General features: G+C 37.5%; 1 protein-coding gene across 2 annotated transcripts in view; it reads left to right on the top strand.

Annotated features, from left to right (window-relative positions):
* Nucleotides 1-1851: 1851 nt before the first annotated feature.
* Nucleotides 1852-26632, top strand: part of spock1 (SPARC (osteonectin), cwcv and kazal like domains proteoglycan 1) — a 150490-nt gene continuing 125709 nt past the window's right edge. The window contains exons 1-2 of one of the 2 annotated variants that reach the window (XM_043257922.1): nucleotides 1852-2022; nucleotides 2393-2542. In XM_043257922.1, the coding sequence (XP_043113857.1) occupies nucleotides 2393-2542 (150 nt within the window). In that variant the 5' untranslated portion in view covers nucleotides 1852-2022. The remainder of the gene's footprint in view (nucleotides 2023-2392; nucleotides 2543-26632) is intronic. The other variant, XM_043257921.1, reaches the window with a different exon arrangement.

Below are 26632 nucleotides of genomic sequence, written 5' to 3'. Positions count from 1 at the left end.
TAATGCACTAGTTCCATTACAACGCATTTAGCGATCAATTGTATTGCGTTAAAATTTGTTTAAAAAGTCTAGCATGATGTATTAAAGTAGAGCTGTCTTTGCATTAAAGAGTTAAGGCCGCTTCACAGATTCAGTGCCGCAGTAAAAGCCAGATTACTGCAGCTATCTATCTCAGAGGTGGCTCTGAGGCGGGTTTTTTTTCTCCTCGCTTTACATTTTGGTGCATAAACAGGTTCAGATCCTTTTTTCTGTAGGTCACATGTCAGCCCTGCTATCACACAGTACCATATAGAAGAAAAATAATTATAAAACAGCCACAACTGTGCTATGAACTCTTCAAGGACAAGTGTCTCCTTTTTCATCACTTCTTTATATTATGTTGCATTTGTCAGAATGGAATGATTTCAACCTTTTATAGTTTTGAAAAAGTACCCATTTTGTGGAGTCTCAAAACTTTTTTTTCTGTGAACGTTACATTTTATTTCCAAACATTATGGCGATGCTACTTTTGAATGTGACCCAAAAAGCACCGTGAGCTCAAGTCTATCCAATGAAGCAACTTTCATCTTAGCTTTACGATTCTTTTCGGCAAACGCAGCCCGGATAGCTTTAAATAAAGTACTGTTAACCATATAGGAAGAATGTTAATTTAGAACTTTGAGAGAACTTTGGTAGAACGTTCTGAGAACGTTTCCTGTCAGCTGAATTAGTTATTTAAAACCCGTATGCTTCTAATTCCAAATCCTACTGTTTATATTCTTTTAATATATCATCACGGTCCGGCTCAAATTTACAGCAGTTTGTTAGTCTTTACATTTTTTACCAATGGCGCACATTCAAGAAACAAACAGTGTGCTTTGCGTAGCGTTTGCGCGCATCAGAAGCGGCTTCTTTGCAGCCTACAAAGCTGGAGTAAAAGCCGCGGTGTTGTGGTGCTGAACGGACAGCTCCCTCATCGGGGAACGCCTACAAATATCAGTCTCGCGCGCTATATGTATACTAATGAGCTTAATCTATTGACTTATTTATTCTCTTTAATTAAAAATGAGCCAATATTCCCATCACTCTGCCTCCCCTGCAGCTGAAATCTCTGCAGTGGACAGCAGGCAGTTCTGAGCCATTATAGGTTGATTCCAAATGAAAACCGAGGCTGGTTTTAATTTGTTAGCAGTGATCAGGGAGCGTGTATTGATTCCCTCCGCACAGCACTGGATGTTTTACAGCTTAGAGCCGACACCTGCGTATTACCTCCAGCGCACCTCAACTTCCGCCTTTATTCCCGGCTGAATGCACCACTCCCTTTGTTCTGCATTGTTTCTGAGACTCAAAGACTTGGTGCGTCCCAAATCGCACTATCGTAGGACGTTTTATAGTATAAATAGCGCGTGCCTTTAAGGCATCATAGCCTTTGGTTCACATTGAAAATTGCAAAATGAAAAAGTGCGCTTTAAATACCCGGATGATGCACTTAAATAAGTACAATATTGGACACTTCATGCACTTAGGCTTTATTACATCGCGAAGGAGCTGTCAGACTCCGGTTATTATTGGCAAAATAACCTTATAAAATTAATATACTACATGGTTGAGTACGCAAGTAAGTATAGCGTGTAAGTACACAATGCATTGCGCGTCGTTTGGGAAGAAGTTATGTGCGCGCGACGTGACAAAACTGCAACCTTGTTATAATATACATGTTTTGATCATTCTAGCAACTGCATTTGGTTTGAGATTGAGTCACGTGGTTATCATTTGACGAGTCGCGTCGCTTAGTGTAGAGAGAGAGAGAGAGAGAGAGAGAGAGAGAGAGAGAGGACAGTGGGCGGAGTCAGGGTTGAGAGTGGGCGGAGTCGCTCACCGTTCCGTTACACGGGTCCGTTTCTCCCGGTTGTGTTCAGTGCAGCAGCTGCGAGGATCTGAGGAAACTCACTCACTCACTCACCCTCCAGTGTCTCGGATACTTTACGGTCCCGCCCGGTCTCCAGTCACCCGCTCGGGAGCAGAGAACCGTCCCGTCTTGAGGTGAGTGAAGCGCACGATGAATAACGTCTGTATAAAATAAAGCCAATTAACGCAGACGTCGGTGGAGCTCGCGCTCAAGGAGTCGCGCGCGGGGAAGCGCGACCGTTAAAGTCCGTTATCAGATTTTCTCCTCAGGGACGATTAATCATATCAGATGGACATATTCAGCGGATTTATAATCCAGAAATAATCCGCGCCCTGCCTGCGAGGATCTGGAGTTGTTTATTGGATAACAATCAGACAGCGAGCTTTTTAATATTTTATATTTTGGGCGTGTTTAAAACGAAGTCCTCTCAAACTCAAAAAGGCTTGACGTCTTTACCTCAAGTGCCCCGCGCCTAATTTCACCTGCTCTCTCTCTCTCCTCCAGATGATGCTGAGTCTCGGTCTGTTCGTGCCTCTGGTGGTTCTGACGGTGTCCGTTACCGGCAGCAGTGACGGAAACCCGCTGGACAACGATAAGTGGATGAGCACCGTGTCCCAGTACGACAAAAGCAAATACTGGAACAAATTCCGCGACGTGAGTTTTTCGCTGCATTTCCTCCTGCTGCTGGGACACTCGTGTGTGTGTTTTGCTTTCTATATAGGGACCAAATGTCCCCTCAAAGGTCTTGTACTCATTATAATTAGCTTAATTTAGAAACAAAAGTCAAAGGAAGGTCTTTGTGTTTTTGTTAGCCTGCTTGGGATTTCTCTAAACATCCCCTGAAGAACAGCAAAGCTTACCGAACATTATTTTGTTGGCTTTGCTACAAGCCAAAAGCTTTATAAATCGGCAGCTAAGCTTGTTAATTAAAAAATATAAAACGTAAAAGGTGCATTTTAGGGTCAGGGGCTGTTTAGTGTTTATGATAGACCTCTGAACAATGAATGTGGGCTTGAGCTTGTCTGTGTTTGGCTGTGTTTATATTTGTATAATGTAGCGTGCAAGCATAAAATAGGTTAAAATTGCTGGTAGATAGTATTTTTGTGCTTTTTAGGTGAACATGTTTCTCACAGACTGTCAAAAAATGGTGGAGGATGAATATGCACGTGATCTGCTATATAATATGGAAACGCCAATCGGTCAAATGATGTCTGAACACATAATAGCATGAGAGCTGTTAGAAGTGAAAAGCTGAAAAAAATAGCAGGAAACTGTGAACGTGCTTCAAATGTATGCCAGTGCTGTAGGTATCAAGAAAGTTGTTAGTTGTGGTTAAACTGTTACTTGTTTTATGATTTGTTTTTAACAGCGTCATAAACTATGGAAGCATTTCAGCCCTGGGATCATTTTTTTCTTTTCTCGTAAGTCTTTATGTTGCGACATAAGAATCACATTTTTTGGTTTTATAGTAAAAAAATAAAATAAAACAAAAAAAAAGTCATCAGAAAAAGTAAAATTTTAAAAAGTTTAAGAAGTTGCAGTTAACATTTTGGGTCCAAATCGAAGATAATAAACAGATAAAATAGAATTGTGAGATATAAACTCAGAATTTTAAGGAGCAAAGTCAGAATTATGAGATACTAAGTCTATAATTATGATTTGTTTTCTATTAGAACTGTGAAAAAAGTGTCAATTACCACTTTCATTACATAGAGAAAAGAAAAAAAAAGAATTGTAAGATGTAAACCTAAAAAAAAAGTAAAAAAAGAATTATGAAATAAAAAGTAACAATTTTTATTATTTTTTTTTCATCCTGTGCCTGAAATGTGCTTCCATTATTACCACCTTTAACACAGAGGAATCCAGTTATGCAGGTTTCCGATATCTGATTCGTAAACGAGCACAACTTGCCCCAAAATCCTAAATATATGGCTACAGTCTCTTATATATTGAGTCCCAGCACTACCGTACACTTCAGCAGTTATATGCTTAGCTTCAGAATGCAAAGTATGCCAATTGGGATGCAGCCTGTGTGTAGCGTGTATGTGTTGTGTAATCCACACCGGAGAGAGACTAAGATCTGGAAACGAAGCACCTGTCCATAAGTGTGTTCGGAGGGTCTCAGCTGTGGGATCCATATGAGAGTGAGATTCAGAGGCTCTTTATATGGGTAAAGTGATTGCAGGAGGTGAAATGAAGAGTCTCTTCATGTCTCTCTCTTTCGCTATGCATCTCTCTCTCCTCTCATTCTTTATCTCTGCCTCTCTTTCCCTCTGTGTCAGTAATTTTTCTGTGTTAATGAGAGGTGATATTATGAATGCTGATGCAGTGAGAGACGCTTTGAAAAGGAAGGTGACAAGGACATTAGCACATAAACGAACACACACACACACACACACACACACACGCTCGTATGGTTCACACTGAATAGCCGCCAATACTGGAAAAATCATTATGGGTGGGCGGAATGACCGACATCTTAAATCTTGGTATGTGTAGATCACAATGTAGGCATTTCTTCCTGAAAGATCAATGCGCAAATAGTTAATGTATTAAATATCCATCTGGTCACGGTATTTTTAGATAAGCCAATAAATGAAATGCTGTGGAAACTAAAAGCACTTTTATTTGGAGGACACACAGCAAAAAAAAATCAAGCTATTCATAACAAATGAAGTCTGGCATCAGTACAAAGCCAGTTTCACTTTATATAAGAGCAGTTGTTGTATTATAAAACTCACTGGGTGAATCAAATGGGATTTAAGAATTCACGTGAATTTAAATGGAATTCATCAAATTTCACGTGAATTTAAATTGAATTACTGACGCACTACAGGAAGTTGAATTACAATTATTAATTGTATTGGTCTCAGTTGGAGAAACGTTATTATGGTAAAGCTTTCTTCAACCCTGACACATAAAAAGTAAGTTTATTTATTAATATGAGGGTGTGTATACATTTTCTAAATTGTGCAGGTGGCATTTCAAAAGTAATAAAACTTTTTCATTTTTTCAAAGTTATAAGTAAAAGATTATTGGAGTACATTTTACCAAAATATTATTTCATTTAGTTTTTTTTTTTTTTTTTTTTTTTACTAAATATTATTATGCAATGTATTTATTTATTCTGTTTTTCTACTTCGAAATTTCCCATTAAAGTTCATGTGCTCGTTACTGTTTCTTTTCTGTAATTATCCACTATCAATTCACTAGCCATTTCTGATTGAAAAAAGTTTCTGCGCTTTCTTTTTTCAGTGCTTAAAACTTAAGAAGCTTAATGAAGATTTTATTCAAACTTTCAGACAAGGGGTTGTCAAGGTATAATGTGAAGTATGTCTTGACAAACATTCCTTTTTTAGTTTTATGCTGTTTTTCATCGTGTTTATGTCAGTTATACTTCCTTCAACTAAATTAGAATTTAAAAAGCATTCTCAATTAAATTACGAACACTTAACCCTTTTGTCAATTGTATGATTTACATGCACATCCGGCATCAGCTGAATTCTGTATTCTCTTGCGAATATGTAAACATATATTGCTAAACAGTTCTTTTTTATTCCGTCTACAGTAGTGTAACTGCTATGCGAAACCTTTGTCACACATTATGACCATTATGCAGCAGGCACGTCATAACGCTTTGCTCTATATTCGTGTACGTGTGAGTGTGTGTGGTGTGAATGTGTGTAATAACTCCACAAGCTCCATCAGTCTGTAGGGTGAGAGATGACAGGTAGTGTTGAGCCCACGGTTTAAAAGCTTTAAACTGAAGGTTTCCTGAGGATCTAGTGCAGAAAGACATTTTTAAACACACACATACACATGCTCATTTTGAAAGGCTTTCTGTTCCCGTAATAGTTTGAAGCCTGAAATTAGTGGTCGTTTTAAAGGTCGTTGTGAAATCTGTGTAGGCCTGTCTAATGCAGTGCTCTGGCTGAGCAGGTTTGATTCAGCATTGTGTTTCCATTCGCTTCTGGCATAATCTTGCTCAGCAAAAGGTCCTATGCTGGTGCATGGGTGACATCAGAATGAAAGGCAAACAGATTAAAAAAAACATCATGATACAAGTCCATCAATTAACCTTGAGAAGTAAACCGTGGCTAAAATACGAGTGCCCTATGTATAATATTGCTTTGTCCAGGGATAAAAGTCATCTGGTCTGAATCAGGAGAGAAATATGTTCTAAGTAAATAAGTTGGTGGATTTTGATGTGGGAGGGACAACAAGGAATGGACTTTTTCACCTAAAGCGCTATTATAGATTATGGTGACCATGGTATAGTTCATTTATAGTCTATGTTTAGATTTCTGGATTTGATTTATTTTTTCAAGATTCATAAACGTTATGTTCATTTGTAAGGATTATGATGAACTAAATGTGTAAGAAATAAAACTTTAGTTTGTCCCAGAGTTTATTTTCTGCAGTAGTCCAATGTTAAAATGCTATTGGATCGTTGTTGAGGGAACCAGGGTGATGCAAACTCCTAGATTGGCCTACAAAAATGCACTGCAGCACCCATTTGGTTCAAGGTGATGTTTGTTAACAGAAGACAAATGAAGTTGCCCTCAGTTTTTTTGAAGCACCAGTATGATGATTTGCAAAAGAGCGATGAAGCTCACAGCTTTTCATGCAGCATAAAACTCTTTTACTTCTAATCGTTAAGCTTTACTTTTTAAAGACCAGCCAGTGTCTGTAGCTTCAAGTTCATTTGTATGCTAGTGTACTTATAAGTTGACAAGATTAACTTGCAGCAGATTTACACATTAAAAATTCAGCCTTTCTCCTCTGGGAAAACTGAGCAAATATTTTTCATGAGTCATCTCGCAATATGTTCTTCCCAAACTTCCTGTTTCAACAGGAAACACATCAATGCAGGAAAGAAAATTGACCTTGTCAAGTTGTTTCTTTAGGAGTGAAGGACTGACTATCCTTGCTAAAGGCTGATGGGTCTGAATTGGATGTGGTTGGACAGTAGAGGTAAGGTTACAGAAGGAAAGACTGGATGTGACGGGAGGTCTGATTTTTTAATTTTTTTAAATCTCATTAATGAAACGCTTTAGGTTTGTGCTGTGCAACGTTGTGTTGTTAAAGGATGGAAATATTCTCTTGATATTGATTTAGGTTTATGGGATTTATAAAGCCATCATTAAAGTGAGTTTTGAATTCAAACATCGATTGTTTACCAGAGATAAAAATGTGGATGTCAGAGATCCGACCATGATTTGATCATTTGAAAAGTACAAATTCAGGAGGCGTTATACTGACTGTACAGTTCAATTTGATTCGATTCGGTGTCCTTTTAAGTCATTTATGAGAGAACTCAAAGGGCACAATCATGAGAGAGACCTTGTGTGTGTGTGTGTGTGTGTGTGTGTGTGTGTGGTATGGATCCTCTGGGGCCGCTGTGACTGCCATGTAAATGAGCCTCATTACTGAGAAACTGCTCACCGTCTAAACGAGAGGAGAGCTGAGGACAGCAGAGGAGAGGCTGGAAATTTTGGTTTTGTTGATGCTCTATTGTTCTCCAGAGGAAAGGCTGCTTGTGATTTACTGTAATCACTGGGATTTGGAGTTTCAGTCTTTCTCTTTCTGGTTCATCTTTGCTTTTTGTTGCTACCTTTCAAAGGAAATAGTGCTGACGTCAGTGCAGAGGATCTGTGAACCTCTCTAGGGTCAGACTTGCATTTCCAGTCACTTCAGAGATGAAAAATGACCCTGACTATATTACTACATAACCTGCCCTGTGAGTACTGGTAGTAGGGTGCCAGCTTGGGACAACATTTGGAATTGAGTTAAATCTGTTTCAGTTCATTATTTGAAATTTGAGTAACTCACAGGGTTAGATTGAAATTTGAATTGAAATGGCGGGAAAAAAACCTTATGTATTACTTCATATACTTAAGTATGATTTCATTATATTAATCCAATCTATTCTTCTGTTGTTTGATTTATATGTTGTTCTATTTTTCATTGTATCTTTTTATTGTTTCATCCATCAGTTTTATCCTTCTCTTGTTTGATTTATTGTTGTATTGTTTTATTGTTTATTCATTCCGTCGATTGTTCCATCCATCCATCTATCCATCCATTCATCCATCCATCCATCCATCCATCCACCCATCAATTTTTCATTCTATTAATCCATCCATCCTTCCATACATTGTTCCTTCCATAATTTTATCTTTTGTTCCATGCATCCATCCATCCAATTTTTCTGTTATTCTATTGGTTGTTCTATCAATCTATCTATTGATCCATCCATCCATCCATCCATCCTTTGTTCCTTTCATAATTTTATCTATTGTGCCATCTATCCATCCATTATTCCTTCCATCATTCTATCTTCTATCCATCCATCCATTTTTCTATCTATTGTTCCGTCCTCCCATTGTTCTGTTTATTTTTGAAGTCTATCATTTGATTTGTTATTGTATTGTTCCGTTCTGTCTATTGTTGTATTTTCTGTTGTTTTATTGCCGTTATAACAATTTATTTGAATTTCAAATGACTATAATTATACTTCAAATTCAAACAGCATTCTGTTTACTGGCTCTATTTAAATTCGGAAATTGCATTCTTAATTCAATACCAGCGAATAGTAAACCATTTACAATTAAATTACAACTATTTTCATTCAGATAAAAGGTGAAAACATAGTGGCTGGAGTAGATTTAATGCATGACAAAAATAGGAATTGAGTGGTGGTCGACTGAACCCCTGAGCAATGTGTTGAGCACTTTAAATGTATTCAGATTGGCTGTTTATAATGGAGGGGTTAGAGTTTATTTGTGGTTTTAAGTTACTGAGCTGCTCTCTGCTTTCTGATGTTACTCACTCCTGGTTGAGGACCAGCAGTTTTAAGGAGCTGATGTGGAGCCCTTTTCTGACATCTCCTTTGTCCTACGTCTGACTTCCCTTCCCCCCTCTCTCTCTCTCTCTCTCTCTCTCTCTCTTTCTCTTTCTCATTCACTTTCTTTGACACATCCTGACCCTGTGCTCCTTCAGCTGTGAAATCAGCCCTGCAACACACACTCATACACACACACACACACACACACACACCTGCCTAAATCAGCTGCCGTATCGCTGACTGTTTTCTGCCATCATTAAAAGGGTCATGCATCCAGATCCAGACATATGCATGCGTATTGTTTTTGCATCTAGCTGTGCTATTTTATATTTGACTCCCTCTGCCTTTGGCAAGTGTGTGTGTGCATGCGTGGTTGTTTCTATTGATTTGTTAATTCATTAGACTGGGCAGAAAACCTGAACAGAATTGCTGAGGGAACGTGACTGTAAGAGAGGCAGGTGTGTAAACCCACGGGAATGATCAGTGTGTGTGTGTGTGTGTGTGTGCTGACAGACGGTATTACACTGAGTGCTCACAGCTGGGACTATGATGACTGTGCTGAGCATGTTCTGTGAATGATGAGAACAGAGGGATGAAGTGAAAGAGTGAGAGAGCTGCAAGGACAGATTTCAATTCTGAAGAGATAAAGACAGAGTTTGGAACTATAGTCGTTTCCATTCTATTGTAGCCGATGTTATAAAACGTCAAAATCGCAGGTGTGCCAAGATTTACCTATGATATACAAAAGATTATGGTTGGTACTGTACGAAGTAGGTTTTAAAACACAGGATTCGTGTCCCTGTCTATCATTCTATTATTTCTTCTCTGTCCATGTGTCTGTTTGTCTGTTAGATTCACAATCAGATTCAGTAGGCACAGTAAAAAAGCTTTGCATATACACTGCAGACTTGCTCACCAAGGCTGCATTTATTCGATCAAACACACACATTCATATTGTGAAATATTCTTAATTTTCTTCTTAAATCAGGCAGTAAAAAGCTCATGAAGTGACTCTCAGAGAAATTCAAGAGATTGTTTCTGTTTGTGCGGCAGAGGCTGAAAACACTACTAGCATCACACGCTTCAGTATGGCCATGTACGGTGAGTGTGACTTCACCAAATACAAGATGTTCCTGGATTAACATTCTTGTTGATCCTGGAACAACATTCCAACCAACCAATAAGATTTGAGGGTTAATTTTTCAAGAAATATCAGTTTTAGGCTTATGATCAGAGTTAGGTGCTTCTACACCCTTGTTAATCAGCTGTAATATCCCACTAAATTTTAAAAATACATTTTGGGTAGCGTTAGGTTTAGGCGTAGGGATTGGGATAAGTCTGTGTGTTTGGACAGTAATGTTGTTCAAGGTTCTTTCTTGGCAATAATCACTGCGACTGGCCATGTACACAATGCAGATAAATTTGGTTGTCAGGTCACCTTTTACTTCTTAATGAAGTACTTTACAAGTACAGACTTTACTTTAGTCTGTATGCGAGATGCAAGAGAATAACAAAATTATTTTACAAGAAGCACATTTTGACGCTGGGCTAGTTGTGCTCTCGAGCCCTGCGGTAGTGTCAGTGTTGCCAGATCTCGTTAGGAAAAAAACAGTAACAAACAAGGACAAGCACCAAAAACACACAAAAACTCATTTCCACAACAGGCCATATTTATTAACCCCATCTTTATGAGCTATCTTTATGATACCAAATGGCTAGATTCTTATTCGCTCCTGCAAAGTTTCCAGCATGAAATGGTAATTTACAGGACTCACTTCTGGCATATAAATATGGTTGTCACTCCTGAAATTTGCAGTTTGTACATGACCTATGTGTTGTAAACAAAACTGAAATATAAAGTAAGCAGGTATAAAGATATCAGTATTTACAATGATGGCTTTTTAGCAACGCTTGCACGTGACTGCCTGCATGCTTTCTGTAGAAAAACCCTGCTTACTGACCCATACTTCTGAACATAAATTTCTCTGTGTGGTGCCTCAGACAGTGATCTGTGTTAATGTGTTTGAGGGAATGCTTTTATTGACAGGGCTGGAGACACACTGCCGATCAATCAATCAATCGGCAGCTTGAAAAGTGAGCAAAGTCCTATTGAGAGGCTGCCATCACATGGGTGTGTGTGGGAGTGTGGAGGTTAGCCTCTTCCCAGGATGCAATGCACTTTAATAGCATGTTAACTGTGAGTTCAGGTTTGGAGAGGTTTAAACAGCAGAGGAAAAGCAGATCTCGTGTAAAGCAGTAGAGGAGAAATAAAAGAGCACAGTCATTACTAAAACATCTTCAGAAACCAACGCACAGTCCAAATGTCAGCTCATTTAGTCAGGAAAGGTTTGTTTATTTGATATTATGATATTTCTGACATGTGTTTGCTTTCTACTGCCTTCATGTGCGCGTTTGAACCTTCAGCTTTCACCCTGTCAGTGGGTTTAGCAATTGAAAGTGAGTATTTTCCTGCATGTCTGTTTAACAAGCTGTTTGCATCTTAAAGTAAACAGAACAAATTCGTCTGTCCGTATCATTAAAGGAGGCATGTGTGTTTTACTGGATGCTGAAGGTTTTTCCTACTCGCTGAATGAAGGATTTCTCTCTATGTGGGTGACAGTCTTGTCAGATGGCTGCAGTGTGTCTTTGATGGGAGAGAGAAGCAGAAGTTGTTTTCCGTCAGTCTGGTTCATTGTTTGTTTGTCTTGAAGATTCGGCTGTTTTTCTGTCTCTTTTTTTAACCTCCACCTCCGTCTTCCTCTCTCACTGTATTCATCTTGCTCTGATTTATCATAATCCTTGAAGCAAATCACGTTTCCTTGTGTTTTTGTAAGGTCATTTATAACTTGCTTTTGGGAAAGCATCATGTGTCCAACCATCTTTCCTAACTTTAATGAGAAGTTCTTATCAACAAATGGCAAACTAAGGTCACTCTGTGGTTTTCTGCCAAATTTAAAACTTAATGGTTTAACATTTGAAAATGGATAAATTAAGACAGCAATTAATATTACTATTACTATTACTATTAACATTAACATTAACATTAACATTAATATTAATATCAATATTAATATATTTTATACTTCTGTAATAATAATAATAAAAATAATAATCATAGTAATAACAACAACAACAATTTTCTATTTTTTCTTTTATTAAACCTTATGAGTTACATCAAACTCTGTTGGAATTTAAATGTTTATTTTGTCCTCTTTTATATTGGACATATGTTAAATTGACTATTTAAAATTGTAATGATTAATTTAAATTATTTGATTCAATTTGTCCTGGTCAGACTTTTTTCCTAAGGCACATTTATAAATGCTTAAACGTGCTATTTGAACCTATGGCCTAACCCTGGCTTAGTCTAAGCCCTTTCTTTGAAACCAAGCCTAAATGTTTTTTAATTAGCCTGAATCTGAACCGATGTAGACTCCATGAAGACCAGCTGTTAGTAAACACCTCCAATTGTTAGTAGCATCCTTTCATTAAAAACTCGACGTGCGACGCTGATCTGGCTAAAGGAGAGTTTAACGTTCTCGTCATGGAGGTCTCACTCTCAGACTCAGCGGGAGATGAATTAATGATGAAGAGCGTTTAATGAGGAGGTGAGACAAGTGGAGTCCCTGCTCCTAGAGAGTCCAGCATTCAGCTCTCCTCCACAGAGACGCCAACAGATTTCTCGCCTGTCTGCCGTTGAGTTATCACCCCTCTAGCGCTGGAAACTGCTGATTCTGGTCTCTGACTCAGACACTTCTCGTACTGTATGCTCGGACTGCATGTCATCAGTAATTAGTGATGCGTGAAACGAGTTGTCAGCCGGACGCCATCAAACAATCCTGAGAAACAGAGAGCAAGAAAGAGGGAATTAGAGCAGTAAGATGGAGAGAAATGGAGGATGAAGGTGCGAGAAAATAAGAAGCAGTGATAGATGATCAGTCAAGCACCTCATACAGTAGGGAGTTTATTATGCTGCTTTAGTACTTCCGTGCGCTAGTTTGAATATGTGCGCTAGAGACAATTTATCTCCCGCTGCGTGCAAATACGCCAGCTCTTTTTCATTTGTTGGAGGAAATATTGAGTGCAAAGATGGCAGAAATCCACTTAGCTAAGATAATACATTGACCAGAGCAGAATGACGGTAAGGCTTTGTCATGCAGTTTACAGCACAATAGATTTATTAGCCAGACGGGACATATTTACATGCGAAAGAGATGGAAGACATGTGGAGTACTGTATAAATACGTGAAAAGAATTTGCTCCAATTAAACAGAAAAGCGCCTTTCAAGTAAAAAAATTAACTGGATTATCCAGTGAGGCTGTTACTCCACGTTTATGTGATATATAAAGCATTTACACAATTACTGGATGCAAACTACAAGCTCACTCAAAAAGGTGCATACACCGAGTGTTTCTTACGAAGCTATTCAGCAAGTCAGTTATGACAAAAGATTTAAAGTGACTTAAACTTGCAGAGTGAATTGAATGGGGCTGTGGAAACGCTTGTAGGTGCAATAATGCATTTTAGTGATTCACATTGGAAGCCGTATTTTATTTGAAATGAATGATGAAAAAGGGTGATGAAAGAACAGGCTCTTAAAAGACACACAATTGTGTGCATTGTATTGTTTAGTTTCCTCTGCACACAACATTAAACATCGTTTGACCAGTGACATCCGATCTATTAATAAATGATTCTTATGAGTTGGAGTTGGAATTTTTTTAATGATATGTTTGAGATTTACAAATCAGAGCTGAGTTAGGTGTTCAGATCTTGCCACTTTTATTGCATATATTATAGTTATTGTTTGTGTGAATGACACGGAGCACCTTCTATATATGTTCATATTTAAAAGCTGCTTGTGATGGGCTTTGGTTCATCATGTGACTTTCTCATTATCGCCCTCATTTGGTGCTTATCAGTGCATTCCAACGGTACAAAACAGATTGGTATATTACTTTGACATTACATTATTTTACATTATTATTATTTTACATTATTTTAACGTTATATCAGTTAATAATATTATCTGTAAGAACGGTATTTGTACCATGGGGAACCAAAACAAAGCTTTTCCTTTATTCCTAATTATTATATTATTATTAAAACCTTTTCAGTTAATTTCAAAGTCAGTATTTCTTATTCCTTCTTAAAGAGGTAGTCTGATTTAGTTTTTATCCAGGTTTATACAGGTTTTATACAACTTTCACTAACATGTAGTTAAGACTAGAGGTCGACTGCTGTATCGGTTTTGCCGATTAATATTTGATTCCCGGAACTATCGGTTATCTGCAAAATTCTACGCCAATAGTTTTTCCGGGTTGCATCCGCTGCTGGAGTGGCTGTGAAGGGTCTTTTACTATACAGTGTGAGAAACAACATATCTATAGTGAGAGCGGTCTCTAGAGGCAAAAATCACTGAAAACACATGCATTTGTTTTGAAACGTGATGCTGTGCTCTGCACGGAGAGCACAAGCTGCCTGGAGAGAGCGCTGTGCATGGACATCGCTGACAGATTCACCTTTAAAAACACATGTATACAGTACACTCCAGTACATGTTTTCATGTCAATATAAAGTCATTAATTGGTTGACTTGATGCTGCATTGGAGAAAGAACAGCAGTATGTTTGCCGACAAGGCTGAGAGGACGCTAGCAGAACCTCACGCGCTTAAATTAATGTGGCGAAAATTCACGAAACTCCGAGCCAAGCGTTTACCGTCATGATTGTTACCATAAATTTGACCTGAGCTTGAGGGCTATTTGCCAGAGCCTGTCTTCGAAAAAAAGTGACATGCAGTGGTGGCAGAAAAATGAAACAGGATTTAAAACACTTCCGCATCTGGCAAAGAAGTTCACTTTGTCTAGTGAAGCTAACTCATTGCTTGATCATCTCTGTATGAATAAATGAATTAATTCATGAATGGCGTTTTTTAATGGCATTAATGAACTGCTCTGCACTTCAGGAGCCTTTTACCGTTTAGAGAACTGTAAAGCTATTCACGGCAACTCGCCAAAATAAAAGTTGGGAATAACTTGCAGTACTGCTGCAACCCCCGCTGAAAAAACCACACAATAGAACCCTGCTCAAAACACAAAAGAAAATGCATTTGATTTGGGATTATCAAATGTTAAATCTACACTACAAATCTAATTTTTTTAATGGTTTTACTTGAAAAACTTTTTTAGTTTGTTTGTTCGGTACTATTTTAAATAGAGTGTTATGTTTTTATTTGTATTTTTTTTTTCCCAGTATTCAGTTAAAAAAATATTGGTTAATTAATCGGTTAACGGCAAGTGCGGTCCGAATATACAAACCACTAATATAAAAATAGCACAGACAACAACTATTGATCTGTTCACGGGTTGGTGGCTTTCATTCACATTGTTCAACAGGTGCACAACCAAAATTCTGTTAACCATTAATATTTAAAAGTTACAATTGAACAAACAAATTATATAAATTATAGAAATGTCTAAAACCATTGAGTGCATTGCTCCATTAACTCATTTAAGCCAGTAATTTAACACGCAAACATTTACGACTTGTGAACTTAATATAAACATAAATTGTCAAAGCTCACCTTAAATCTCGTCGTCTTCATGATTAACACTTAAAATCCACCCAATAGTAGTCTGTTACGGCTGTAGGAATTCCGACCAATCAGTCTTGTTGCTATGCCTATTAGTTAAAACAACAAACCAGTCATACATAAAACAGTAATTTTGTGCCTGTGATGTGAGAACGTTTATGTATCTTAATTTTCGTTGTACCCTGAAAGGTACAGTATCATCAGAGGTCATCACAGTTATTGAAAAGGTACATTTTGAAGAACATTATTTGTACCATTGTGTACCTTTTTTCTGAGAGTGTAGGGATGCAACAATACAGTTAGCCCATAATTTAATAAATACCTCTTTTTAACAGTAGTTTTCGGTTTGGTTCGGCAAGTAAATCATAATAATAAAAAAACATTTTTTTGAAACTAATAATTTAACAACGTAAAACCTGTAAACGTCTATACATCGGGGAAAAACATGTTTTGTTTCAATAAATTATTATTTTATTAATTTTTTTAGAAACTATTTTTTTCTATTTTTACCCAAAATATGATAGAATGGCCATTATCGAGCAACTCATGACGCTCCAGGAAATCCCCAACATGGACAAAAGCGTCCAGCTATTTATTCTATTAATACACTGTGATTAGTGTATTAATAAACAGTCTGATTAATATATGGTCTCCCAACACTCCGATGAGAGTTAGTAGATATGTTGGCGCTTATAGTCAATGGAATGCGTTAAAGGGATCATCAAAATAAAGTGAAACCATTTACAGTATACTTACATCTAATTAGGGTGGCTTATTTCAGTTTCCAAGTCCACATTGAAATGGAGTCATTTATTCGAAATCTGCATTATTTTCTGCAGCAGAGGCGGAATTCGCCGGAGATCTTTGGCAACAGTTGGAGCATCTTTGTGCTTCTGGAAACAGATTTCCAGCTCATTTGTTAGTATCATGTATTATACAGAACAGATGTCAGCATTATGATAACCAGTAGAGATGCACACGCACACGCACACGCACACACACACACACACACACACACACACACACACACACACACACACACACATGCACTGGTGAGTTTATGGATGTGCTTGTATATGAGTTACATCTGTGTATGATCGCGCACAGTTTTAAAAGTATAAATTCGTCATAATTTGTATGCGCTCATAAATATAGATTAGATTTTTAATGAAAGTCCGTGCTCTCTTTCTCTTTATGCAGAATCGCTCAGATATTTCAGACAAGTCAAAGTGAAGCGTCTCTGTTTTCAAAGTATCTCTGACACTTTCTTTTATCCGTCTCATCTCATCCGCCAGCTTTTTTCTCTCTCTTTGTCCATTTCACTTGTTCTTTTACAGGAACTGTTGTAAGGCTAAAAAACACGGCACAAGGTTGTTTCGAATATCACAGGACGAATCTCAATTCGTACTAAACTCGAATTTTATATTTTCTGGAGAACATGTAAGTAGCGCTTGCCTGCGTAAAGCTGCAACGATTTCTTCTCATCCAACAAGTAAAAAAATCCTAAGTATGATAACAGTGAAGTATACTGTATAGCCTACTTTTTATTGTGTAGTAGAAGTATTTGATATTCAGGTGCCCATAAGAGCCCTCTGTGTGGTGAATGGCTAATGAAACCACAGCTACTTTCAGACAGATCTTTCTTTGACCTTCACTGTCAGACTGTTATCTCTCACACACACACACAAACATGATTGTTCGCTCTGATTTTAGCGTCGAATCTCGGTGGGAGGGGTTTCATGCTGGATGACTGACAGCTCCTCTGCTGAGATTATTATAGGATGTGTGTGGCGGCGCTGCTAGACTCCACATTAACAGAATTTGCTGGAATAATAATTAGGTTTTTTTTACCACCAAAAGAAAATGATTAGTAGAACTGTGCATTTACTGTTTAGCTCTTTCAAACAGTCACCTGGTAATTCTTAAAAATGTGTTTTAGATCGTTTTAGACACAGCTTCTTCCTGTCCGAGTGTTTGGGAAGTTTGAGTAATGTGAGACTAATTCCAATTCATCTACTTGTGCTATGCCATAAAAGTGCATTCCCGTCATAAAGGAAAAAGTATGGTAACACTTTGTTTTACAATTACACCTATCAGTAGCATATTACTAAAATATCAGACATTTATTAGTTCTAATTAAGCACATATTAATGCCCTATTCTACATCCTTAATCCTACCCAATACCTAATCCTAACAACTATCTTATTAACTATTAACTAACTATTACTTTTCTCACTAATAAGCAGTAAATTAGGAGTTTATTAAGGGAAAAGCAGTGGTTAATAGTTAACAAGTCTTACTTATTCTAAAGAGTCACCAAAAGTACATACTTTTTTATGTGTAGGCATGTTTTGAGACACTACTTCTGTGTTTTCCCCTGCCATTATTTTAGAGGGGCGGCCCAACGAAAGAAAGGTCAAGTTAAATTAATTTTATTTTATTTTCTCGACAGAAATGTTTGCAAGATCACAAGAGAAGTCATTTAAAAGTTACTTGTCCTATAGAATGGGTCTATTCCTTGTTCTTTTATTATGTAAACTTACGTTATTTGTATTATTTAGCCAACAGCATGTCCTTTCTGTCTCTACATTACAGTTGCGCTCTCTGTATCACAGTGCACACACACACACACACACACACACACACACACACACACACACACACACAGAGACAGTGCACGCTCTCCTATTCCTATTTGTAAATATCATGCCCCAAAAAAATACAATTTAAATATGAATTATGTGTGTCTCTGTGCTAATGAATGGTGCAGACACAGTTTTGTGTACTACTAGCATTGAAGCGTGTGACTCTTGCGTCTGTCCTCTCACTAAATGAGGACACACACATGAACAACATCTCCAGAGCTGCTCTGAGAGTCACTTCATAAGCGTTTGACCATTTCGAGTACTCATTAACTCACGGCAACCCACCCAAGTACGGTTTACCTTGAAGCCACTGTGGCAGAACTAGCCTACATTACTATTGTTCTGTAGCATGTATTTAATAGGCTACTACTACAATTATTAAAACATTTTACTAGCTCAAAATCTCAGGGAAACACTGTATGTCTAATCATTTGTGTCCTTATTGGACTACGCTGTCAAATTATTAGTTATGTTCAACCTACTGTAAACTGGCCTTTCATACGTCTGATCAAATATAAAGGAATATAGTTTTAATAATCTACACCACTCCAGCTCATCAATTAGTGTCTTGGGATGTGAAAATCTGCTTGTTAAAATTGACATAAAAATCAAGATGTTTCAAACTTCAAACATTTGATAAAATTCAAGTTCATAATAACACTTCATCCAGTGAAAAAGTCATCTGGTCTGAACAGAAGAACATACATTTGTTGATTATGTACTTGTATATTATCTAGAAACAGTTTAAAGTTTACTTTACAATACATTAATTGATAGACTGGTTTGGTGTGGTTTACTTGTGATGTTTTTAACAGCTTTTTGGACTCTCATTCTGACGGCACCCATTCACTGCAGAGGAACAATGCAGTGAGTAAGTAATGTAATGCTACATTTCTCCAAATTTGTTCTCATGAAGAAATAAACTCCCTAATTTTTATATAACACTGAATGAGTGTGAGAGTATTTTAGCAAATATTTTTTTAAACTTTAGGAATTTTTTAAGGAATTTTTTAAATTCCTTTAATTGTCCCGTGCATTCTTTTAAAATACTTTTTTATTTGCATTTTTGATTCAAATCTCTTAAAAAAGTCTCTTTTAAAAGGGCAACATTGTGTATGTATCTTCAGTTCGAATTCCACCAGACACAGTAGACCTTCTAAGCACCTTCGGGACACTCATTTCAACATTCACATACTATTTTGGGCAGATTGTTGGCTCATTGGACGCGCCGTAAATTCTTCAGGATACTAGAAGCTGCAGTGAGAGCATTAGTTCTGATCGCACAAGAGCTCTTGGTCAGATATAAGCAGGATGTCTGCGCAGCTTAACCGTGCAGCAGGGACTGCCAGAGATCAGTCGCTCTCTCTGTTCTGGTTCTATCTGTACTGGGGGATTCAAGAAGATTTCTGCTCTTTTGAAAATCCCTGCGATTTTCGGACTGGATGTGCAGCGAGAGTGGTGAGGTTCTGGGGTGACACAGAGAAATACTGGGTCAACTGGATATAGACTGATTACAGGCTGACATTTTAGAGTTCATGTGCAGCATGCAGAGTTTATGGAAATGAGTCTTTCTGTGCAGAAAACAGCCTGGATCAGACTTGTGGGACGTCCACATTACAACGGGGAGAGGCATTTGTTATCCTAATAAGACTCTTTGTGGTTTAGACACTGTTAAAAATGGGACACAGTTGTTTATTTTACCACTTGGGGTACGGCAAAAAAGCAAAAAGAGGACAGAAGTTATATAACAGAAGGACTGTATACAACCAGTACTATTAATGTATTGCTATTAATTACCAACATGTTATGAAATAGATTGTTCAAACTTTAACAGATCGTTTAAATCAAAGGTAGATTTGGAAACTTGATATATCACTTTGGAGTTTTGTTTTACATTTGAACTTCAATGACTTAAAGCTCAACAGTTAAAGTTTGAACATTTAGATTTTAAGTGATAAAAATTATTTTAACTCTTACTAACGATTTAAGTCCAAAACATGTTTTCAAAATTAAGATGCAATGTTCAAGCTTGAAGCTACGTTTAATTGGCCGAAGGGAGTTTGTTATCTGAACATTGCATTTTAAGTTTTGAAAATCTTTAGCAGTTCAGTTTTGGACGTTCAGTTTAAAAAATCTCATTTGACTTTGATATTTGATATCTCCATAGTATTCACATAATGAGTTGTGAATGGTCTCTTGCATATATTTAAGCATTTATTTAAAACAAATGAACTATAGCCTCAATCGTGCAAAATAAGGGATTGTGTCCTATCACGGTGATCTAGGATTATAATGAAACAAGAAAGCAGATTTATCGGCCCATTTTGTGTTAAATTGTCTTTTCCGCCTTTGAAGTTTGTTATTATCTTATCGCCACAAATGCTCTGTCACCGTGCAGCAGTTAGCGAGTATTTGCATATTCCTGATGTTTTGCTGCAGGATTATTAGAAAAGAAATGTGACTCAATGGATTGTGAAACCTGCGTGTGAATTAATCTGATTACTCTCCAAATTAAACGTAATTTAACTGTGTTTTACACCCAGTCTACACGGCTCACCACAGCAAATCAACTCTAGCACGCTGCCATTACAATCAAGGAAACTGTCCACGCTCACACCGCATTACAATCAGCACGCTCGCCTGCAGTGTACTTCTTCATTCATTATAACAAAGCGTTGTGATTTTTACATTGTCACACACTTTGTACCAAAACACCCAATGAACGTCAGAATTGGGCACAACCTCTCATACCCTCTCTTTCTGCCGTCTGTAGTCTTTCTGACACTTTCTAAGAACGCCTTTGAGTTTCCCACTGCTCAAGGTCTTATTCTTTTTCTTTTCTTTCTGCTTTTATGACCTCTTTCTCCCTGTCTTTCTATAGTGTCTGTAACCCTGTAAGAGTGAATTGGTCATTATCTCTGCTGCTCCCCGAGGCCACAGATGCAGACCTGTGTGCGTTTTGCAGAATCTTTAATAATTCACAAAGTGGGCGCTTCTGCTCTCCTGGGCTGTTTCATTTCATTTTTTTTTGGTAATAATAGCTTGTCATTGTTTGGGTGATGTACTAGCAATGATTTTGCTGATGATTTAGAATTTTGCAGCGCTGTGAATCACAGTAATTTAAATGTGGTTTAATCGTCTTCCAAAGATCATGTTATTAGAAAGACAGATGTGGGGCAAAAATGTATTTAGCCAGCCACCAATTGTGCAAGTTCTCCCATGATGAGAGAGGCCTGTAATTTTCATCATAGGTATACATCAACTATGAGACACAAAATGAGAAAAAAAAATCGAAAAAACACATTGTAGGATTATTTATTTATTTATTTTTTTTTACAAATTAGGGTGGAAAATAAGTATTTGGTCAATAACAAAATTTCATCTCAATACTCAATATCTTGCCCTTTGTTGGCAATGACAAAGGTCAAATGTTTTCTGTCTTCACAAGGTTTTCATTTTGGCCTATTCCTCCATGCAGATCTTTAGAGCAGTAATGTTCTGTCACTGGGCAACTCACTCCGAAGATTTTCTATGGGGTTGAGATCTGGAGACTGGCTAGGCCACTCCAGGACCTTGAAAAGCCACTTCTTCGTTGTCTGGGCGGTGTGTTTGGGATCGTTTTCATGCGGAAAGACCCAGCCACGTTTCATCTTCAATACCCTTGTTGATAGAAGGAGGTTTTCACTCAAAATCTCACGATACATGGCCACATTCATCCTTGGATCAGTCGTCCTGGTCCCTTTGCAGAAAAACAGCCCTGAAGCATGACTCCACCCCCGTGCTTCACAGCAGGTATTTCTTTGGATGCAACTCAGCATTCTTTCTCCTTCAAACATGACAAGTTGAGTTTTATCCAAAAGTTTCATCTGACCATATGCCATTCTCCCAATCCTCTTCTGGATCATCCAAATGTACTCTAGCAAACTTCAGACGGGCCTGGACATGTACAGGCTTAAGCAGGGTAACACGTCTGGCACTGCAGGATTTGAGTCCCTGCTAGAGCAGTGTGTTACTGATGGTAGCCTTTCTTACTTTGGTCTCAGATTCTGCAGGTCATTCACAAGGTCCCGTCATGTGGTTCTGGGATTTTTGCTCACAGTTCTTGTGATCATATTGACCCCACGGGGTGAGATCTTGTGTTGAGCCCCAGATCGAGGGAGATCATCAGTGGTCTTGTATGTCTTCCATTTTCTAATAATTGCTCCCACAGTTGATTTCTTCACACCAAGCTGCAAGTCTTCCCAGCCTGGTGCAGGTCTACAATTTTGTTTCTGGTGTCCTTTGACAGCTCTTTGGTCTTGGCCATGGTGGAGTTTGGAGTATGACTGTTTGAGGTTGCGGACGGGGGTCTTTTATTCTGATAAAAAGTTCAAACAGATGAAATTAATACAGATAATGAGTGGAGGACAGAGGAGCCTCTTAAAGAAGAAGTTACAGGTCTGTGAGAGTCAGAAATCATGCTTGTTTGTAGGTGAATACTCATTTTACAGAGGAATTTACCAATTAATTATAAAAAAAATCCTACAATTAGATTTTCTGGATTTTTTTCCTCATTTTGTCTTTCATAGTTGATGTATACCTATGATGAAAATTACAGACCTCTCTCATCTTTTTTAGTGGGAGAACTTGCACAATTGGTGGCTGACTAAATACTTTTTTGCACCACTATATAGTATATATAAATTTCTAAAATAATTAAACAACTTTATTTCAGCTTTTTCAAACAAAAACTATTAATGGCTCATTTCCACTGCATGGTACTGCACCATACAGTTTGATACAGTTCAGTTTTGGGGGGGGGTTTCACCTCGACTTAGGTTTCCATCGTACCGTACCATTACCAAAACGTGATGTGTACAACATCTGCTAAACACTGATTGGCCCGGAGAGAATTGTTACTCCCCGCGTCACTAAACCTGCGCAGGACACAAATAGACCCGCTAGATTTAAATGAGCCAGTGAAGGAATGAACGCAACTGTTTAGTATGAGCGCACCTTCTTTTAACGACCAAAATGTTTCGTGGTCTGTTGGAAGTACAGACATTTGAGCTGAGCTGGACCGAACCGTGCTGAGCAGTGGACAAGCAACATTAAATAGATTTTTAAGAATTTTCTAAAACAGAATAACTACATTTGCACTGGTTATGAGTGCATCACCAGTTTAAATGAATTAAGGTAGAGTTCAAGTAGGGAGGTTCAATTCAGTTCTGTCCCTCAGAAACGTTCACTGAAACCACTTTCCGGCATTTTACGTGCTTTAAAATGTTTCATATATTTGTCGCAAAACATGGTTGTAGTCAATAAGTACAAAGAAGGAGATACATGAAAGTTTCTTTAATTTTAACTCAGATAAGCTTCAACACACGCCAATCATTTACTACATTAAGAACCGACAGAGACAAGAGGGAAACTAAATGCTTTTAAAGACAGGGACACAATCAGGGAAAACTAAAACAGGTGGGGAAGAAAACACAACATCACAGCCCAGGGGAGCGACAATATTAAGGTAAATATTTGTACTATATTGCTATAAATGGCTTTTTTAAAACTGTATTTTACTTCTTACATTAAACTAGTGCCGTCTCGATAACTGCAATCCCACAATACTGCGCTATTGACAAACACAACACTTCTCGTTTTACACTTTGTGCGTGTATGGGCCACTGAACATTGGCAATGAAAAGACGTGCATTCAGTATGTTTCCACTTAACAAGCCTAAAAAGATGAGAATGAGAGAGAGATCGACTGATCGCATGCGATTACTCACGTCTTGTGTATTTGTGAAAGTGGTGTCCAAGGAAAGCAAAATCTCGTAGCATCGATGCACTGCTGATCAGCTAAGCCAATTAAAGTTAACATGATTCTTTCATCACATCAGCCCTAAATTAAGCGTTTTGTATCTTTTTAGATCCTCTGAGATCATTAGTTTATTAGTTATATTAGTTAACTAGTATAGATAACATGTACTAAAAATGAACAATATTAACTGTATTATGTTATTTATTACTAATTCAGTTATTAAGCTTGGTTAATGTTCATTTCCGATTGGGAAAAACCCTGTAGTATTTCCTATTTAAGACATTTTAGATCAAACATACAAACATTAAATAACTGTCAAAAATGATAAAAAAAAATCAAAACATCATTTTGTTTTAGCTATATTTATCACCCTGTCTCAGTCAATGTGTGTTTTATACGTAACATGCTTGTATGTAGTTTTGCTGGTGGCAGGTGAACGGCCTCATGGGAGCAGTCGCTGTTTGAGGAAACGGCTCCTCTGGGAGCAGTAAGGCCTGTTTTGGATATCAAATCTTTGAGGAATATCACGAGCATGTTTGGCACAGTTGCTGTTGGATTTCATGTTGTCATAGCGCAGCTTTGTGAACCCTGGGCTGCTCTCGGTGGATTTCAACCTACAAGAACTACAAGAGCATCACTCTAAAGTCCCTGTGTGCTTTTTGACGGCCTGACATTTCCCCTGATCTTCACGCAGGCCAAGTCAAAGGCACAGGTTAGTGTCAAGGATATCCGTGAGCTTCAGTGTTAGTCAATGATGAGGGGATGTTTTCCTTTGGGCGCTTGTACACTAGAGCTGCTGCTCTGCTTGTTTTGGTGCGAAGGCTGTTTTCCCAACTGAGATAAACCGAACTCGTTCTAAAAGACTGAGCCTGCATGAAAATGAGGGTTTGGGATTTTCAGTTACCGTGTGTGTAGTTTACAACAGTTTACAATTTGTGTACAATGCAGCCTAAGTGGCAGAAATGCGTTTCTCATTGCTTCAGTCTTTGCACGCTGGGACTGTGGAAGGAAATGTGGAAATGAAAGTCTTTTTGTAAAAAAAAAAAAAAAAAAAAAAAAAAAAAAAAAAGTTACGCAACAAAAGCACATGCAATCACATAATCTGTGATTTAAAAAAAAAAAGTATATATATATGCTCTCGGAGTCACCGTGATCATTTAACCATTTAAAAATAAAAAAAAAGGTCTTAACAATTTACTTTTAAAGTCCCTTATTTTATAATTTCATCTGTAATCAAATACAATTTTAATTTGAGAACATAAATACATTTATAAAACGAAACAAATTTGCATTAAATCATACAAACAAAAGTTAAAACATACAACACAGATTTTCTGAACAATAAAACATTGGCGTCCTAAAAATATTTTAATTCAAGTTGCAATAAATTGTTGTTAAATTGGTCACTTGAGCATGAAAGCAGTCATTAGCATAGGTATATTTGTAGCAATAGCCAAAAACTGTATGGGTCAAAATGATACTTTTTTCTTTTATGATTAAAATTGTTTCATTAAAATATTTTGCACTTAAACTTAATTTTTGATTAGTAATATGCGTCGCTAAGAGCTTCATTTGGACAACTTTACCAGCAATTTAAAGTTTCAAAGAAAATCTTTAAAGAAAATCTTTCAACGTAAATTTTTTGCACCCTCACGTCTCATCTCGGCCAAACATCGTCCTATCCTAACAAATCATTAACCAACTGAAAGCTTATTTATTCAGCTTTCGAATTATGTCTTATGTTTTAAAACACTAAACCTTACGACTGGTTTCGTGCTCCACGGCAACAATGAGACGTGTTTTTTGTTTAAAATTGAACTTGGCCATTAAACAGAATTCATGAAATATTTAAATGAATGAAAAAGCAAAACACAATTGGTGGACCTCAGGGGAATGCATTTAAAAAAAAAAAAAGTATATGAAATGAGCCCTTTAAGTGGCAAAAACATGAGTGAAAAAGTGATGTGAACATAGAGTGATTCAGTGGCACTGCGGGGGTCGAAGCAATCAAAGCGAGTACGAAACCGTTACTAGAGGACAGGTAGACTGGAAGCGTCCTCTGTCGTCTCCACTGATAGCCCTTTATTGTCCCAGCGCCACAGGTGTCAATGATGCTGGGCTGAATCCGCTGCTCTAATGACAGCATTCACTGGCCGTTCAGAGTCACTCTTATTGATTACTGTCACTCCCGTCCAGGTCAGACGATGAAAGGAATCTCACTGATTGGATTCCAGTGCGTGTCCGCCTGACTACATTCACACGTAGACTTTATAATGCGGTTTAAAACACGAGTTTCAGAGTGGGGGGCTGCAGCTTTTCCCGTTTGCATTTTATTGTATTGTATTTTATTGTATTGTATTTTATTTTTGTAATTGAGATCGAAGATCGCAATGTGTGCAGGGTCATTAATTACAACTAAAACCGTTACGTGAAACACTGTTGTTACTTGAAAAAATCTAATTAAATATGTAAGATATATTTTATATTTGGGCTCGTTTAGCTTAAAATAATGAAATGAGAAACTGAATTCAAATAAATTCAAACCGTATGCTATTATTCATTATTTATTTAAAACTGATAACAGTGACAAAACAAATGTACTAAAATTGCGTGTGAAATGAAAAGGGAAGCTGGAAGTGTATAAATAAAAAGTCATTTAGGCTATGACTAAATGAATAACACCGGTGTTTCACCAATTTGTTAAAATGGCTTTAAAATCCGCCGTTATTCATAATCAAACACAAACTGTAGATCAGCACACACACGGACTATCACAGCCTCGTGATCAAAATGGGTTTATACCACACCAATGTAATCACTTAAAATGTTATAACGTTAATTACATTTATAATTATTC

This window comes from Puntigrus tetrazona, chromosome 14 (assembly GCF_018831695.1).
Source record: "Puntigrus tetrazona isolate hp1 chromosome 14, ASM1883169v1, whole genome shotgun sequence".
Classification (NCBI taxonomy): domain Eukaryota; kingdom Metazoa; phylum Chordata; class Actinopteri; order Cypriniformes; family Cyprinidae; genus Puntigrus; species Puntigrus tetrazona.
Note: the sequence above shows the minus strand (reverse complement) of the source record. Positions and strands in the feature narration are given on the sequence as shown.